Consider the following 18836-nt stretch of genomic DNA (forward strand, 5'->3'; position numbering starts at 1 on the left):
AACAAACTCTAATTATTACACTTTCTACTCTTTTTTTTTTCCTTCTTCTTCTTCCCTTTTGCAACAAAAAAAAGCATTTTGACCCTAGTGGGATATAACTGCTTCAAAGGATATTGCTGCTCCTGGGGTGGTTCTGTGCCTCTCAACATCTCCTGGCTCAGGGCTCTTGAGTATCCGTTGTCCCTTATGAAGAATAGGTGCTGTCCATATCTTGACTTTTCTGCTTCGGTTTGTCATTCACAGAATCTTCTGGTTTACATTAGTTTCATAAAGGGCTTCACTTCATGAAGATTACTGCATGCTAGGCAGTTAAATTTTGTTAGTAGTATTTTGAATTAGCCATTATACTAGTCTCTCTTTATGAAGACTGACATTTTTACTTCTTAATCCCAAAGGGTAGGCACAAATACAGTGTAAAGGATTTTAAGTATTCATGACCTCCCTTTGTCCAAAGGCCTGAACTGAACAGCAGAATGAACTGAAATTCCATTGCATCACAGAACGAAGTGCTGAAGTAATTTATTTTTTTAATTGAAAAATTATAGTAGATGTATGGAAATTGCTGCGTTTCAGATCAAGTGTTTCCATCTCGTTGAGCCTGTTAACCTGTATACGAAGACATTAATGACCTCTGATCCTCTCTGGTAAATGCTGCTTTTGGTTAGGGTTTGAAGAAAACTTCTGAAAAAACTGCAAAATAAGTCTGATGTTTTTCCATCTGTGCTAGTGCTGCTAAGTAGTAAAAACTAAAATTAGAAGTTATGAGATAGCTTCTTTCTGCGATTAGTTTAAATGGGATGGGCACGTGGCAGCACTAATCCGGGTGTTATTCTATGTCAGGTGTTCTTATTATTTCAATTTTTGTCTGTTTCAAATGCTTTGTGTGTGTGTATCGTGTTTCCAAAACCGATTGTTCCAATGTGGTAGCTGGTAATTAAGAGAAGGCCATTTTATCCCTCGGCAGTAGAGAATACAAGCTGCCTTGTGAATTAAACTGGGGTGTGTGAACTGGGAATGTAGCACTCCCGATGAACAGGCATTTGGTAATAGAGGACACCTTCCAAGATCTGATTAAAATTAAGTTAAAATTATTAGTAAAACGTTGTGCTTATTTACCGTCTATCTGCAAGGTAAGAAGACAGGAATATATGCACTGCAATAAGCTTTGTTAGTGTGGCGTTTATCTTATAAGCATATCTTAGACTTGTAGCATCATGTTTCTGGTGGGGGGTGATCGGGGGAACTGAGCACATCTTTTGTCTGGATACTTGACACTGTGTGGTGTGTGGTGTTTTGTTTTTTTTTTTTGTTTTTTTTTTTAAACTTTTTGAACCTGCCTTTTTCCCCTCCTGCTTTGATGTCAGTGATTCAGTGATGCTTAACGGGTGGAAAGTTAAGCATCTGGGCAATTTCATCCGTGCGGAGAACAGAGCTAGAACTGCACGTGGAGATGACTAGTGAGCACGTTGCAGAAAACCAGCATCTGTCATCTTAATCGCATATATTACGCTCAGTTTTTGGTGCAGGCTTTGGCAATGGAAAACTGTTTAGTAGCTATGCCCTGTTGTGTGTGTGTGCGCCTTTCTGGGTCCTTCTGTGTATTTTTGAATTACAATGCTTTGTGCACTGTAGCTTACCTACTTGTGTGTTTATCTTTTTATTTTTTTCAGTTGCCCAGAAGATCGTTGCAACAAGGAAGAAACAGCAGCTCTCGATTGGACCTTGCAAGTCTTTACCAAACTCTCCAAGTCACTCGTCTGTGTGTTCTGCCCAGGTTTCTGCTGTACATATCAGCCAGGTACAGAATACAATGCTTGCTTGAAAAAGGAACTGATAGGTTACTTTTTCATTTAATGCATATAGTGCCATTGCTTGGTAGGGAGTTGGCCTTTCTCTAAAAGGTGTCAGTGATCCCTAGTTTAAAGCAGCATTTTTTTAATTGGCTTGACTTTGTTTTAAGAAACTGCTGCGGTAAAATGGTTTGGCTTTCAGGCCATCTTTGTTCGCGCTGATTCTGCCCAGCAGCCTGCTGCTCTGAGAAGCCCAGTTGTTACAGGAGCAGGATTTGCAGTGCTGTTTTTTAAAATTGCCGTACAATGTTCTTGATTATTGGTTTCATTCAGTTGTGTGCTCAGCAGTACCTGGTATATCTCAACACTTAGCACGCTTGAATTTTTTACTTGCTACCACTGGTTGCAGCTTTACTTATGTATCTCTGTTATGCTCAATTGAAATGATTCCCCTTTAATGACATAACGATGGATGTTGCTAATGACTTGTAGATGCTATGTTAAAAACAAAACAAAATGCTACCTTTTATGTGTAGCAGGAAAATCTGGTGGCCTTGATGCTATGGGTATGATATTTTTTGGAAACATCTGGCTAACATCAGAGCTTTCTAATATATGTAGTTGTTACCCACAAACATATTGATACTCTGTTTTTCCATGTTGTTATCCTTCCCCAGTAGCTTTGCTTTCTAGTGTCAAGTGAGTGCACACAATCCGTGTGCACGTTCACAGTTTGGGTTTGTACAAGATCTGTCTTTCAGATCCGAGACCTTTGCAGCCAAGCAGGTCATTTTCCCGCTGTGCTCGTTCTCTCTTGGCCAGATGTATTTGTAGGGCTATCATGTTGGTCCTTCCAGTCTATGGCCGGAACTGTGACCCAGTTTCCTCGTTATCAGAAACTCGGACATCTCCTGATTTCTACTATAGCAATCTGAAATGTCAGATGCTCGCTAGCTTTCTTGGTGTTTTTTTTTTTTTTTTTTTTTTTTTTTAAGTCTAAACTCATGTGCGGATGATTTCTCCTAAAGTTACATTGTAGTCTTGAGCCACCTGTGTGAGGTTTTGTTTGATCTGTGAACCCTTCTGCCACACTGCAAAAGTCTGTGCTTTTTGACAAAGCAGTATAATGAAGCGCTCTTATGAGGGTTTTGGATTTTTGTAATACATGTATTTTTTTTTTTAAATTTGCCATCTTAGACTGTCTTCTGAAGGTCCTCTGTTTAGCTTTATATAACAGGACCCCCTGGTTCTGTTGTGCTGATAGCAATTGGTCTCTACTTCTGTGCACTAGGGAAAACTTCCGCTCCTGTGTTAACTCTGACGAAGCAGATATCAGTTTAGTCTTAGAATTCTTGAGCTGAGCCCGGATACCAACCTGAAACTGTGACTCTGACTCCTGGTGATTATGCCAAAAGAAAATGCTGAAACGCTTTGGGTCCTCCTCTATATGGCAAGTGCTGAGGTGCATGACTCCTCTTCTGAAGAACCCTGGCACCTCCTGGTACCAGTGAGTAACAGTTCTTCTCGTAGAAGAATTTCTTCCCCTGAGTGTCATATGTGACGTTGGGAATGTTTCTTCAGCCCCGCTCTCTGACCACCTCACTAGCACTTGGAGCTAACCTGTCTTGTGAAATGCTTTTCCTCCAAAGAGTGCTTGAAGCTTTGTATGCTCATACGCTTAGACCAAAAGGAAACGTGCTGTCTTGTAGGGGCTGTCTTTGGTACCGAGACCAGTCTTACTCAGTGGTCAAGGAGGAAACTGGCTATCACAGAAATGTGGAGGCCAAATGGCACCGTTTCCAGTGCTGATCTGACTCTCAGATTCAAGAAGGACCTAATATACTCTGCTTGCTGGTCATATTATATGACTTTTCAAGACTTTTTATAAAGAGGATAGGTGATGCTTTCTGCAGTCCAATCCATCTGTATCTTCTGTGTCCTCTTAAAGTGGTTGAGATGGCCCTTCTCGTTGAGGAAGTTTTTCTGGAGATCACTAAATTTCTAGGTTCTTACTGTTTTCTTACCTGAGGACAGTTTGGAAACCGACAGGAAAATGCCAAATTCTAGATAAGTAGTTCTTCACTTACACAGCAAACTTCTTGCTGGTGATAAGGACTGTTTAGGAAAATGAAGATAAGGCAGTTTTTGTGATAAGGATCACCACAATTTGTTGCAATAGACATGAAGTCACATTCTTTACCTTCTTTACCAGCTGGTATAATTAGCTAACAGTGGCAATGGCAACTTCAGCCAGATTTCCTTCATCTGAGGCTGCCATCGTGTCTGAGAGTATAGCCCATAAAGCTGCTTCATGTCCTACATGTGCTACACTTAAAGGAAGTACTACATTTTTTCTGAGGAAAGTAAACTGCAATTTATCCTAGACTTAAAATAACTTTGCAACTGCAATTCTGAGTTGAAGATGATCGCAGGAAAATTTACCATCTCGGATCCTCACCAGAAGACTGACTTATGTCTTACCCTTTAGCACATCTATTCTGACGTGATGTGATGATGTTTCACTGAAGATTTCCACTGTGAACTAAAGTTATCACAACAGTGCCTTGTCACTGGCTTTCTCCACAGGAGTGAAGGCCTTCAGAGGCAGTCCTTACAGATCACTTCAGACAAAATGAGATACCGTTCCTTCTCTAATGGGATCGCTGTGGTGCAAACTCTCCAGATGACTCGGCAATCATGAGATTAGGCTTTAGAGGGGGGAAAAAAAAAAAAAAAAAAAACCCAGAAGTGTCACCTTCCCCATTCTTGCCCTTAACATACCTTAGGGAAGACTCTAAGACTTTAATAGGGCTCTTCTACCTGGTAGCTTCAGTTTTCAAACTATGAAAGACTACTTTGTGTGTTTGGATGCATGACTATACTAATGTTCAGGAGTCTGAGGTGATGAACACCTAGGTAATGCATCCTGCCAGGAAATGCTCTCAGATATCTACACTCTTGTACCCATGTGTTTCCAGAGAGCTGTTTCACGGAATGTGAGAGGCTTCCTGTTCTAAATGCTAAATGCAGTTGTGCTTGCAAAGGCGTGCTTTTTCTGTTTTCTTCTTCTGTCTAGCTTTTTTTGTGATGCATGCATGTCATATCTGGGTGAGGGTATTGCTTGGAAACCTTTGATAGCCAAGGTCAATGATGCTTGGTGAGGTACTTTACATCCATATGTTGGCTTTCAGGGCAGTACAGAATGCACGCAAAGACTTTAATTTTCGAAAACTAGGATATCGTTCATGATTCCTGATGGATAGAACTATCGTATACTCTGTCAACAAGAAGGATGGTGCAATATTACTTATATTCTACTAGCAAACAATTGATCTGTCTGGTGCATTGAGAAGTACTTTTGTCAACAGTTCACCCTCAGGGCACTTTTAAGAGTTGACCAAAGTTGATTGCAGAGGAAGAAGTGTTATTTAATGCCCTGAGGACCTCTTATGTGCCATAGGGTATTCCAGCATAGATTTCTACTTTTGCTATCAACAAGAAATGCACACCAGGAGAGTGGAAGAAATCCAGTCGCTTCTGTATCTGGTTTCTTCCTCATGTCTTTCCCACCTTTCTTTCCCCCCCCTGCTGTGCCCTGCCCCCCCCCCCCAACCGATCTTTCAAGGTATGATATTCTTGCAGACTGTGCTGAATTTTATTTCAAAGTAGTGTGAGTCCCACTTTCATCAGGAAACCACACAGCCTTTCTCCTTCCCCAGAACTCGTTCCTGTACGGATGGAACTGTCTGTGTTGAGCTGTATGTCCTCGCATATCCGGAGGGTTTTTTGTCTTATCAACAGTTTAAGATGCTTAAGTTACAGGACTCTAGTGCTAACATCCAACAGTTGCACAAGGACTCCTTTCTCTGTGCAGATCCTGAAAATGGAGGTGGTCATTCCAAAAATCATGAGGCTGCCCAAGTGGACACCACCTTCAATTTTAAGCGTACTCTACTGGAGCTCAACATGTGCCCAGAAGTCTTAGTGTGAAGTACCTTATCCTTGGTAACTTGCTGACTCTCGTTATCTGGAGCTATGCCCGTGTCCTTGTCAAAGCTGACACTGTTGTAAAAGCATCTGATGATCACGTGGCGCTTGACACTGTAGCTGCTGTTTGGGTTAAAGCCCTTCTTCAGACAAATGTGATCGTGTGGGATTTCTACCTAGGAGGCCCCAGCAGTGTCACCGTACTGGTGGGCTGCAGTTTTGAAGGTAGAATGAAGGAATATTTACCACTGACTACCACTGCTTTTTTGAAATACACAGACTCCCTGTACTTTCATACTTGCTATCTTGCCTGGAATTCAGCTGTGCTGCAGTTCTGCGGTGAGAGGGGATTGCAGTGGCACCATTTCCTTGCGTGTACACCTCTACTTCAGGTACTGGGCTGTGACAGAGAGGGACCTTCAGCACCACACTTTCCATTCTGCCAGAGTTTAAAAATGTTGTGCATTGGTAATACCATGTAGATTCACTCGCAGTGAGATTATACACGTGGACTGCAGCACAAAGAAAAGTGTTTATCGGTCAGCAATTTCACTCTCCCAGATATGTGTTATACCTGAGAGAGGTATGGATCTTAATGTATGCATTACTAAATAGTAACTCAAATATGGCTGTCACACAAGCTCACTCACTGCTACCTGCTTGTTTTACTGTATATAGGACCTGACTATGGATAAGCACTAACTAAGAGGGCACCATTATAGTTTGGGACCTTTTAGGATCGACTATTCTGTTGAAATATCTGGGCATTTGAATAAAGAAGAGACTGCATTGCCTAATCAGTTTTTCCTTCTGCTTTGAAGCAGTTTTCTTTTTCTATGTAACTGCAAAACAAATATTAGAATAGAGCTCAAAAGCCATATTTAATACCATTGCAGAATACATCATAATGCTTTGTATCTACAGGATAATTTCGAAGCACTCTCTAAAGTTTCTTTAAAAAAAAAAAAAAAAATCCCCTTCACTCTTTTGCATAGTTTCACACACAGTGCATGTGTACATGGAGGTGCGTTCTTCAGAACTCAGATGTTAAAACTTGGTGCACACGTAGGTGTACTCTTTCCTCCTTTCTCTATCTTCACTTGACCACAGTTACATTCCTTTTTTTTTTCCTCACACCTACTATTATCTTTTGCTTTCCAAGGTTTCCTAAATAATGTCCAAACCTGAAGTTTTCAGTTTTTTTTTTTTTAGTTTTTTCTCATTCATAAAGCATTGGCTGCCAGCATAGCACTGAAGCCTATTGTCAAGTTCCATTAATGAAACATTATTACGTTTACTGAAAGTGGTTTTTTTTTTGTTTATTTGTTAAAGCTTCACCAGCTTACGGTAGTCAAACCATCTTCAGATTCTCTTGGTGCTCTGTCTGTTTGTCCCATCCATGTCTGCTCTTTTTGTCTTCTACCTTGCAGTTACAATGAGAAAAGGCAAAAGCTTCTGAGATGGACAATATGTCCCACAGGATAGGAATTAAAGTGCTATCATGGGAAAATAGAACAGACAATTTGATCATCTTTGGGAAGGCTAGAGTTACTGAAATCTCTGGTGTTATTTATCTGGACCTACATTTGAAATCTACTGTCAAATTTGTATTCCAGGCTCTTCAGCAAAAGCATGGCAGTGTGCTCAAAGATTTCTATCTTTTGCTGAGGCAAGGAGTGAACAGTTTCTTCTAAAATCTGTCTTTGAACACATGGTTGTATGTGACCAGTATGGCTTGGATAAATTGATCTCCCAGCTATAGTATTTCCAGATGATAGACTGAGATCATGGGACGTTCAAGAAGAAAATTATACACAACCTAGTGAAGAAAAATGTGTCCTGACGTTTTCCAGGAGGCTTCTGTATTGTTGCAGAAATATGCTTTTCCTTCCTCACTCCAAGAGGAGAAGGTGCAGAAACCAAATGCATCTTATCACACAATTTGAAATCTGTGCTTTTGATCAAGGCTTGCTTTATTCCAACTGTTGCCAGACTCCATGAAGCTCTGGAAATCTTTAATCTCTTTTAGACGCAAGACCTTGCATTCATTTCTCCTCAAGCGTTAGTGAGCGATGATTTTTCTGGAGGACGTCCTGTTGTTTCTAAAGAGCAGAAAAAGAGTCCGTTCATATTGGGATACTTGTCAAGAAGAAGAATTTTAGCTTTATTCCTCCTGTACTTGTTGTTTAGTGTTTTGGCCTGGCATTTGTACCATATATACTTTATGAAGTATTTGGCTCTTCCAGATGATTTATATAAGAGACCAAGTGAGTGTTTTGTCTCTTTGTATAATTGACTAGCCAGGAACATGCCCCTAGCAAATATGAGGGTAAGTCCAACCTCCTTTAATGCAGGTCACTGCTTAGCTTGTGATGTGCAAGGTAAATTACTTACTGATTTACTTACTAGTGAAGTGGAAATACGTAAAAACTTTGATTAAAGTGTGGGATTTGACTTGGTTCGAGCCTTTGTTTTCAGCACAAAATTGAGGAAATTTTGCAAACATTTCTTTTTAATCAGGTATTGACAGGAATGTAACTTGACCAAATAGTGATATCAGAATGATAGCTTCAGTTGTGTTTTTCTTGGTAACAGTGGGGATGATATTCAGCTAAATTTGTGCTTGCTGCCATGACCTTGAATTTTTGTACAGTGTCAGTCTATGTGGCAACAGATATAAGCCTGTGTAGATGCTAAAGATGCACATTTTTGTAAACGGAATATTGGCGATTCGCGCAAGGTACACATTAGAAATCAATATATCCCTGAAATGAAAGACTTTCAGAGTTTTCTGTAACAGTATTTGAAGGTCAGTGACCATCAGGCTGTCTAACTTCCTAGCGGGGGGGGGGGGGGAAGGTTTGTACTGTGTGTGTTCGAAAGTCTTTTAGCATGTTTGGGAATGGACGTGCTGCCTTAATAAGGTCAAAAAAACTTGTCACGATTTGGCCTAGAAAGCCAAACAGGGATGCATCTGTATAAGTGGTTCTACTGAGCCTAATAGTTACCCTACCAGGATTCGTTTGATTGACTTCTGTCCCTTTTGTCGTGGTTCTGATAAGGGCAGTGATTCACAGAAAAGGCCCTTTATGCTGCCATCTCAGGTACATTTGTATCTTGAGGGCAGCCTAGTGTAAAAACTTGATTGAAAAAGTAATGTGAAGCTGTGTAATATCCTTACGTGTATTAGAGCGCTTATTTGATTGGTCTTGGCTGCCACAGACTTGACCAGTTTGTTGACAGTCAGCAGCTGAGTTTGTATCTGTTACGTGTTGGGTTCCATGTGTTGTACGGAAGGTTGTTCTTCAGATTCACCGACTTGATTTTTATGGCTTTGGACAAATGTTAAGTTCTGTGAATTATAGCTATTGCCATGTGTCCTAAATTCCATACTTCACTTCAGTGAACTTGTTATTAAACGCTTGCATACTGATTGCAGGAAACTGCTTTCCGCAATCTTAATGCGGCATGGTCTCTAAATTTTTATCTGGTGCAAACAAACAGCCTGATGAAGACCACTCAGCCTTTTGTTCCTGTTAGCAGTGCATTAGGTTCAGATGTTACCAGGAATATGGTTTCCAAGTACTTGTCTGGTTGCATTTTTCATTGCTACTGTCTGTGCAGGCTGTAGCTTGAAAGTCATGTCAGAGCTCATTCTGGTCAAACCCATTCTCTTTATCCAGGCATTTCAGAGTAGCCACATGGTTTTATATGTGCTTGCTATAAATATTTGGCACCCTGAATCGGAGTTGTAGCTTTTTAAGTATTGGTAGCCATCCTTTTGTTTTGTGGAAGCCTTGAAGTTTTCCGCTTGTAAGTCTTTTGTTGAAATTTTTTTTTTTTCTCCTGACAATGGATTTGATATGGCTTATTTTGAAACCGCTTTGTAATTTTATTTACAAGGTCAGAAATCCAGTAGGACTAGATGTGTGAAAAGAAGGCATTGCCTGCAGGACTTGTTCTGTACAAGGGTCTGTCTTTGGGGATTAGAACGGCTGACCTCCTTGCTGAGTTTCATTTCTTTAACACTGGTAAATACATGTAGGTGTATATATTTTCCTTTAGGAGTTACTCATTCCTGGAAAATAATTCACTTAAAATTTGGGAGACCGTATGTCAGCACAATAAGTGTTAAATGATGCCCCAAGATGCCAAAAGGCATTGAAAAGGTAAAATTTGAGGGATTAATTTATGTGCTCTGTCTGGGAAATGAGCGCTTTAGGTGTAAATCTGTTGTCTATTTTTGTTAAATAAAAAGATGCATGCAAAAAGATGCATAGTTGTGAAGTTAGTCTGAAATGGAACATAATTGCATCCTTTTATTTTCAATTGCTTGTGGCTCAAGTCCTGTTACCAGTATACAACATTTGAATCCTTTCTTCCTGTATTTTTCCTGTCCGTATAAGATGCTTCTAAATTTCTTGAGGCACAAACCTGCGATCTTGCTTTCTCCAGCATATTCATCACTTGTTACCATCTTTTCTCCTGTGATGAGCCTTGCACCTGCATGGATTTAATCTTAAATATGTTCAGCTCCTTTTTCCCAGCTTGCTTGCTTTCCCTACGTTTTTCTCTCCTCAATTTCCTACTTCCCCAGTTTGTTTCCTTTTTGCCAAAGGGGGTAGTAGGTCTTCATCACTGTAATCTGAAAGCTATTCCTTGATGCTAGTTGCTTCTCCTAGCATCCTTGCTCTCCTCTAAGCGCTATTTTACAGTTGTTGAGTTTCCAGATACCCTTTTCCTGTAACTACTGTTAGCCACATTTTACAGTTTCTGTACTACCTTCCTCACCTTTGATATGTCAAGTGTTTTGAGTCCTAATTTTCAAAGTCTTTGACTGTTTGAACTTTGTTAGATTTTTGGCGAGTGCTTTTAGTGTCTTGGTTATGTATGTTTTCTCTTGTGGTGTTTTGAGTTTTTGTTTGTCTTTTAATGCAAGAGTCTTTCTTATATTTCTTTGGAGAGGTAATCTCCGATTTCCTTAGGTTCAGTGTTTGTCTTCACACAGGTTGTTTACTATCTTACGTGTTTAGTACGCTACTTGGTATCTCAGCAAGGTGCTTTAGAGAGAGGGAAAATTAGTATGGGATAAATTAAGGTCATTTGTTCCCAAACAGTCCTGTTCATTTCTCACTTGTGTTCCCAGTGCCTGGTAGGATACCAAAAATAGTCATTACAGCTCTCGTTCTTTCATCTCTTTGTCTTATGTACTGGGGCCACCTTCAAATTCTGCTAGCTACTTGCTCTGTCCACTTGAAAATGTAGAAGAGCTCTGTCAAGATCCTCTCTGTGTTCTGGGACTATTACCTCTGGCTTCCTGACAGCCACTCTTCTCTAATTCAGTCAGAAGGAGGCCAAGATGAAATTTTACTATCTTTTTTTTTTTTCCCCCTCTTTAAAGAGGAGACAGAGGAAAACTTTGTCCATCAAGAAATTCGCCAGATGTATTGTAAGTCCTGTTTCCTCATCCAGAAATGAGATGAGGAGCATCTTGTTATTTATGGAGAAACAGTGACTTTCAGAAGTGACGTTCCTGGATTTCTATCAGCATTGATTGGCCTTTCAGCTCAAACATGGACTCCTTGTCTCATACCTCTTTCTAACCTCCCCTTCTTGAAAAAAATAAAGAAAAAAAAAAGGCAAATCTGGGAAGGCTGGAAGAATCAGAAGAGGAATTGAAATCCCTGGGGAAAAAAAAAAGTGACTGAATGATGTGAAGAAGGATTGCCTCCTAATTGGTTCTCCTTCAGAGGTTCCATCTGACAGGTCTGCTCTGCTGGTGTCTTGACCCTGTGCTTACACGGGCCTCAAATGTTTATGTGAGGAGTGCCTGCTGGTGCCTCCCAGCAGGAGTGCCTCCTTCCTGTGGCAGCTTCATGTGTGCGTAAAATCAGCCACCAGCGCAGGAGCTATGTAGAAGAATAAACGCTAGAGTTCCTTCCTTTCCTTTTATGCAACTTTACAGCAATTGCAATGAGTTGCTGAACTACAAAGTAACGTTGTTAAGTCATGGGAGAATCCTTCTCTTCAGGCATCCTGAGAATACCCTGTCTTCTCCTCCTTTTCACTTCTGTTAGGAAGCTTGACCATTTCCAAGATGTTCTCCTTCACCCTTTCATGAGCATCACAGACCTTTATTTTTGCTCTCATACAATGCCCGTGAGTTGTGGTCAAGAACCTTTACACACTGCTGTTCTCCTGTTGTGCTCTTTTACAAAGGCAGACAGAATTCTCCATCCTTGGCCTACCTCAGTCCCCAACCACCATATACGTTACCCTCAAAGGATATATTGTATATGATGGGGAAAAAGCTGTACTTTTTTCTCTCCAAGCTATTTCCGCATCCTTTTTAAATGAAGCTTTAAATGAATCTGTCATAAAACAAAGTTAAAATTTCATGATGTTACTCACCTTTTGGTCCTTTCTGTCTGTTACCCTCTCCTTTCTGCTGTTAGTCAGTTGTTGCATTACTTCATTAATTGTTTTACACATTTACTCAGTAATTATACTTTACTCCTTATGAGACTTTGCTGTAACTTTACATTTTTGTCTATTTTCAATGAATTAGAATTTCTTCCTTTAAAGTTTTGTATTCCTCTATTGGTGGTTTTCATGCCTTCAGGGAATTTGTTAGGAACTTTCTATTGTCATAGTAGCTGTTTTACAACATTGAGTTGTTTTCATTTTCTTGATTAGTTCTCTGAGTCGATGTCACTAGAAAAGGCTTAAGTCCAGCTATATAGTTAAATTGTACTAGGTATTTTTTCTTATGGTTGAGGCAGAAGTTGATGTACAAATTTTGAAATGGAGAAATATTATTTACAGCTTTTTCAATGTTTTGCATACTCTTACTCTAATAGAACAAATGAAATTCTTTATATCCCATTAAAGTTATATTGCGTAGAATGAAAATGCACCTGCCATATCAACAGAATATCTAAATTTTTCAAAAACAGCGGGAAGAGAAAATATAATTCAAGGCTTGGAATGGAATGTGTGGAAAAGTGGCAGTAGGGTAGGCCTGCTATTTTCCTGAGCTGAGTTTGCTAATCTTAGATATCAGGACTAAATAAGATACAGCTGTGGATTGTAATTTCTTGAAAGCAGTGTATCACTGTTTAAAACTAACTTTAATCCTTGCAGACCAGTAATGGAGGAGGGAGTTTAAGTGATTATTCCTCCTCTGTCCCATCAACTCCAAGCACCAGCCAGAAGGAGCTACGGATTGATGTTCCTCCCACTGCCAACACACCAACACCTGTCCGTAAACAGTCCAAGCGCCGATCCAACCTTTTCACGGTGAGTGAGCCAAGGAAGACAATGTTGCTGTGTTTTAAGTAGTACTCAGTGATGACGGACTGACCTTCTTCCCTGCTAAGTTGCGCTGGTCTAATCTGCACAAAAGTGTTGAGATGGATCTGTAGGATTGAAAATGAAAACATCTTAGAATTACCAGTGGGGTTCTTCTGTTTGAGGACTTGAACAGAAACTAAATACAGTTCTTTTTACTGGGAACTTCACTGAAACAAATGAATTTGTGGTTGAATTCTGGAGCCTTGGACCTGAATTCGCAGATCTGTCTAGGTTTTCTGGTTCAGCAGCCTTCCCTCTTCTGGTGATCAATGAGAAAGCTGGGCTTCTGCTCCCAGAACTGGACCTTATGCTAAAGAATACAGCTATCCTGAGCTGCCTTAAGGAAGTATCTGCTGTTTATAGAGAGGTGTAAGTCAGAGTTTGCTGGGGACATTCCATGCAGTACTGAAAAGGTAGCTACTCCTTGTTAGTTTTATTACTCTACAGTGTCAGTTCACTTTCCTTTTCCAGGCCTAAAAGATGCGATGGAGATTAGAATGACTTGTTTCTTCCCAAACCGTCTGGTTTTGGCTTCACTGAGAAACAAGAGAACATACTAAATAGCTTGGCTGGCCCACCACGACATGTTATGCACACGTAGTTTGGAAAGTGTTAATAAACGTTTGAGTGATGATTTCCTTATTTTAGCAGTCTAACAGAAAGCTTTGTGATGGTATTGCGTGTATAGCTGTGGTGTTGTAAGCAGTTTTTTGGCACTAATTTAACACGCTTATGACAAACATAGAATTCCTTTGGGCTTGCATGTATGATCTTTGGCAACCGTAGCTACATGTTAGGCACACTTAGAAAGCCGCATCTTCTTTATCATTATAAGAAAAATGTTATCTTGTATTCCAAAGATGAGGTCATGTTCACTTCCCAGAGGTAGCTCACTCCTTGGTTGTATCCAGGAAACCATTTACAAAACTCAGACCATTTTCTCATAACCTAAACAAAATTTCATAATAAATAAGTTTGTCATGGCTTTGAGTTTTGGGTGAAAGTACAGCATTCCACAGAGATCATGTTTCATCTCCCCATCTTGTAAACGGTATTTTGATTAAAAATTGTTACTCTTAGAACGCCCACAAAGTAATTAAAATGTGTTTGTCTTCAGTTTTAAACACCAAAACATGCAAAAATGAGTGATATCCGAAAACACGTCAGGATTTGGCACTGATGCTTCGTAGTGGTTGTGTAGATTTTTGTTTTTTCTCCCTATTTCTGGGAATACTTGTCCCTGTTTGGGAATACTTGTGGGTTATTAACTCCACTAGATGTCAGTGTCATCCTAGAAACTGAAAGCAGAGCAATAAATTTGGAAATGGTCGGAACTGAGAGCTGCCACAGTTTCTGTCAAAAGCATTTGCCAACCGTTTCTTAAGTATGCATAAAATGCTATGAGGGTTGTTTAGATGTAGTTGACATTTGGAAAAATGGGGATGTTTTGAAATGGAGTAGGTATAAATTTGGGAAAGCGAGTGAAGAGAAACGTGCATACCCCCAACCGAGGAAAAGGTTCGAAAAGACTTTTAAGGCAGCTGTGTCTGCTATAAACAAATAGACTAAAGCTCTGGTTTGCAATAATTAATAGCTTAGAGTGAGAACCGAACGTGCTAATATGAGAAAACGTTGACAGTTGTCTTCATGTCTAATATCTGGGGAAAAAATGGGGGGAAAAATTAAGTGCTGTGGTTAGAAGCAAAATACTTTTTGGCTTTTATGAATTAATTCTGTCTGTTAAGATCTGGGCATATTGACCGTTTAATAAGTTGCCATGTAATACATGTGCTGAAGTGTTTAGCACTGGCTCTGCTGCAACACAGATTTCATGCCGTATCAGCCAGGTTGTAACCTGGAGTTATGCAACTGAACCAATAGATGATCTGTACTTCGGGTTACGTGTAGTTATGAACAGAGATAGAAGTTGAAAATATTTTGTGTAGCCCTAGGTTTTTTGCTGTGCTTGTTCCTAAACTGTTGCTTGCATCCATCACTTAAATTTGTGTTTTGATTGTAAATTGATCCTTGTTAGCTAGAAAAGGGGGTATGTTTAGTTTCCCCCTTGAAGGTCTTCTAGTGTTGGAAGAAAATCGGGTTAAGTAGGAAATAGTTCTGATTGTCTTAAATCTGTCACAGTGTTTGAGTTGGAATAAGGTTGGGAATTTTAAGCATTTAAGTGCATTATAGGCAGTATCTGATCTTTATGATTTCAGCGGATATGAATGTTTTCTGTCAAGTAATTGTTGCCATAGCTGACTTTCTAATATGGTGATAACACAGATCAACAAATAAAGCAGGACGGCCAATGTCCTGTGTTTTATGCCCGGTATTATCAGGGAGAACTAAATAACAGCATATAGCAGAGATGAGGATTCAAGATGCAAATGAGGTAAACTTCAATAAAGAACTAATTGTAAGTACTTACCCAATTACATATGGGGTGGATGAACTTCTGGCACAGTAAGATGCATCTCCTATCTTATATTCAATATTACTTATCTTACGTGATTTTAAAATTGGGTGAATGTCTTGTTTTGTTAAAATGACCCCTCTATCTCTAGTATCTTCTATCTCAGGATGTGTTATTAGAGGTGGTGTTTTTTACCTTTGGGTTGTGTGAACTGTTGGTACCCAGTTCTGGTCATGCCCAAATTCTCCTGTTCACCTATGAAAGGTGCTGTTGTCTGCAATTTGTTTTGGTAAACAGTAGAGCCCAACTGAATTTTCTCCTTGAAAAATTTATGTATTCCATGATTACAAGCAGCTATAACGATTTACCTCACAAATCCCTGGGTTTCTATGCTCTCAGCACTTGGCAATGTTTTATATATAGCTATTTCCTTTCTGTGTGCAATGAATTATTTCCTGATGCAATTATTTTTTAGGAATGGAAGATAAGTGTGTTTTTTTTTTTTAATCAGCTCATAGATATTTAGTTTGCTTTTCAGAGACAGGATCCTTTCTTTAAAAAAAAAAAAAAAAAAGTCAAATAAAAAGAAACATTCAAGTTGGCAACTTCCCTCCCAAGGAGTTGGCTACCTTCACTGAGCTTCTTTAAAATCTGTCACTTACGGACGCTTCGCCCTATTGAAGCATTGTTTTGCGTTTTATTATTGGGAGGTGGCACTTTTGGATTCAGAAATCTGTCTTGAAGGAAGAGGAACAATAGTTATCTTGAACGTTGGATTTCATCCCTCCCACTTGTTTTGCTTTCTTTCATTTATTCTTTGTTTAATTCCCTGGCATGTCATTCCATTGCCCCTAACCATAGTAACTAGTGATAGGAGCCTACTCCCGGCAGAGCCGGGAAAAGCGCAGGTTCCCCACTGGGTAAATGTGTTGCTCAGAATGGTGTTACTTGAAGTCTTCCTCTGTGGGTTTTTTCCCCTCCCCTTCCCTCCTCTCGCCTCCTAAGGCAACTGCTCTGGGCAATTTTATTCCTGCCATCCCTTTGCCTGCTGAACGGTATAATCGGGAAAGTGTAAAGAGCTGTGATTTTAATCTTGCTCCTAATTTCAGTGTCTTTCAAAGATCTCTTTAAGCTGCACTGAAACTCAAAAGCAGGGTCTGGTATTGCTCTGGTTTTCATTAGCTTTCCCATTGTGGTGCTGGACATCACAAATGTATTCGTTTCATATATCATCTGGCATTTGAAAAGCACCTGAAAATGCTTCCCCGTTTTCAATATTGTGTGAGTAATGTTCCTATTGAAAAGTAATGGAGTGAAGTTGTCACTTGTCAGTTCAGTTATTAAGGAGGATGACTCTCAGATCCTTTTTTTCATAATAAAATAAATCTGTCAAAATCACTACACTCATGCATTCTTTCCCAATAATGGACCAGAATCTAAACATCATCTTGAAATTCCTGTGTAACTTTATAAGGCCGTGAAGTATGCCCTGCAAGCCCCTGCTCCTAAGGCAGCTCTAGCTTTAGAGGATGCCAAGTGGAGGCAATTGAGTTTTTAGACATTGATTGAATTTTCCATATGCTGTTTTTTTGTTATGTTCGGATAACTTTTCTTCAGCGTCAGTCACTCCCCAGTTCTTGAAGTTCCAGCTTTCTAATCATCCAAAAGTAGTTTTAAAAAAAAAAAAAAAAAAAGTTAATATGACTGTGATCAAGACAGCATCATCAAAACACATCTGATATGAGACAGACCATAACTGATTATATACATGCACATGTCAGGTTTTCTTAGTGAGAAGCTGGCACCTTCTTTCTTTTTTGGACCCGCTGTGAGAGACTTCAGAAACGTGTGCTCTGATCTGTTGGGTCTTTGGGCAGCGAAACTGTTACTCTTTAAAAATAAATGCCGTTTTGAACAAGTGGACGGTGAAAGGCTAGAGCTGGTATTTTAAAATTCCCGTTTTGGGATAGTTGTGTACTTATGTAGAATCCTCTCATCCTTCCTGGAGTCTATACTGCTATGTCAGAATAATTCTTTTTAATTGCTAAAGGGGGAAAAAAAACAGGCATCCTCTATGTGAACTGCCACATTTAACGGGGCACAAACTTTCTTTTTGCTCTGCAGTCTCGGAAAGGGAGTGACCCAGACAAAGAGAAGAAGGTCCTGGAGAGCAGAACAGATAGCATTGGAAGCGGTCGTGCAATCCCAATTAAACAGGTATGCCGAAATTTTTTTTCCTTTCTTTTTTTTATATTTTTTGCGTTCCGTAGTCGGAGGCGCACCTCGGGTCGTAAGCCTGCCGATGCTGGGCCTTGTGCGCCAGGATTTGTTTGATGTGCTCCGGTGATGAATGTGGAAGTCGCTCACTTGACATCAATTAGGAGAGGTTCCTATGTGTATTAAAATAGGATCATTAGAATAAGAAGAGGGAAAATGTGACAACAGGCCTAATGAAGTGCAGTCTGCCGGCCTGCATATGGAGCGCGTTTCTAGGCTGTGCTGGCTTCAAAGCCTGCCTTTGTAGAGCGGGCTTTGATTGGGCCGTTTGCTGCCAGTCGACAGGGGTAAATCAGATCGCTGTACAAGAGCCCCTTGTGATCGCAGAAATAGCCTGATGTGGCCCTAATTTGCTACCGCAGACGGACATCTGAACACAGTTTCAGGCTGGTTTGTAACAACGAGGCAATTAGTTGTGATAATCATAGCCGGTGTGTCAGCTGTGCGCTCTTGTTTGTAATTTGCTAATGAAGGGATTGTAACTTTGATTAGGTTCAGTTTCATTTAGACCTTATTATATAAGAGAACATTTACAGCTGTAATGTGTGGCCTTAATTAAACTTCCTCATTACACAACAGGACTTGAATTCAAGGATTTGTTTTGGTCTGTTTTACTAGCCGCAATGCACTTTCATTAGCCCGGATACTGGATGCTAAATTGTTGTCGCGAATGCTCCTTTGTAAGGCAAAAGCAAGATTGGGATCTAATGCCAAGTGTTTGGGTAAATGAGATGTGATTTACTTTTTCCAATTAAGTTATACCGAATTTGTGCACTGAAGAGCCCTGGGCTGAGCATTTGTATGGGATGCTTCACAAATAGCCTCCATCCACAGTGTTTGCAAGCGTTTGCTTTCCTGTGAGTTACTGTAGAGAGCATGAACGCCAGGTGAAAGGAGCTTTTTTTTTTTTTTTTTTTTTTTTTTTTAAACCACATGAGAGTTTCAACTGTCTTTTGGCTGCTTTTGTACCCTCCGGTGGGTCGCTTGCTGCTTCCTTGGTTGCTTTTCCAAATCTT

The 18836-nt window shown here is 40.0% G+C and overlaps 1 protein-coding gene across 11 annotated transcripts in view; it reads left to right on the forward strand.

Annotated features, from left to right (window-relative positions):
- The window catches only part of AGAP1 (ArfGAP with GTPase domain, ankyrin repeat and PH domain 1), a 403925-nt gene that overhangs the window by 196059 nt on the left and 189030 nt on the right, over window positions 1-18836 (forward strand). For 7 of the 11 annotated variants that reach the window (XM_068947773.1, XM_009685790.2, XM_009685792.2 and 4 more), the window contains exons 7-9: window positions 1671-1798; window positions 12921-13076; window positions 17668-17760. In XM_068947773.1, coding sequence (XP_068803874.1) covers window positions 1671-1798; window positions 12921-13076; window positions 17668-17760 — 377 coding nt within the window. The remainder of the gene's footprint in view (window positions 1-1670; window positions 1799-12920; window positions 13077-17667; window positions 17761-18836) is intronic. The other 4 variants (XM_068947772.1, XM_068947774.1, XM_068947769.1 and 1 more) reach the window with 1 other exon arrangement.

The sequence above is a fragment of the Struthio camelus genome, chromosome 6, assembly GCF_040807025.1.
Source record: "Struthio camelus isolate bStrCam1 chromosome 6, bStrCam1.hap1, whole genome shotgun sequence".
In the NCBI taxonomy this organism is placed as follows: Eukaryota; Metazoa; Chordata; class Aves; order Struthioniformes; family Struthionidae; genus Struthio; species Struthio camelus.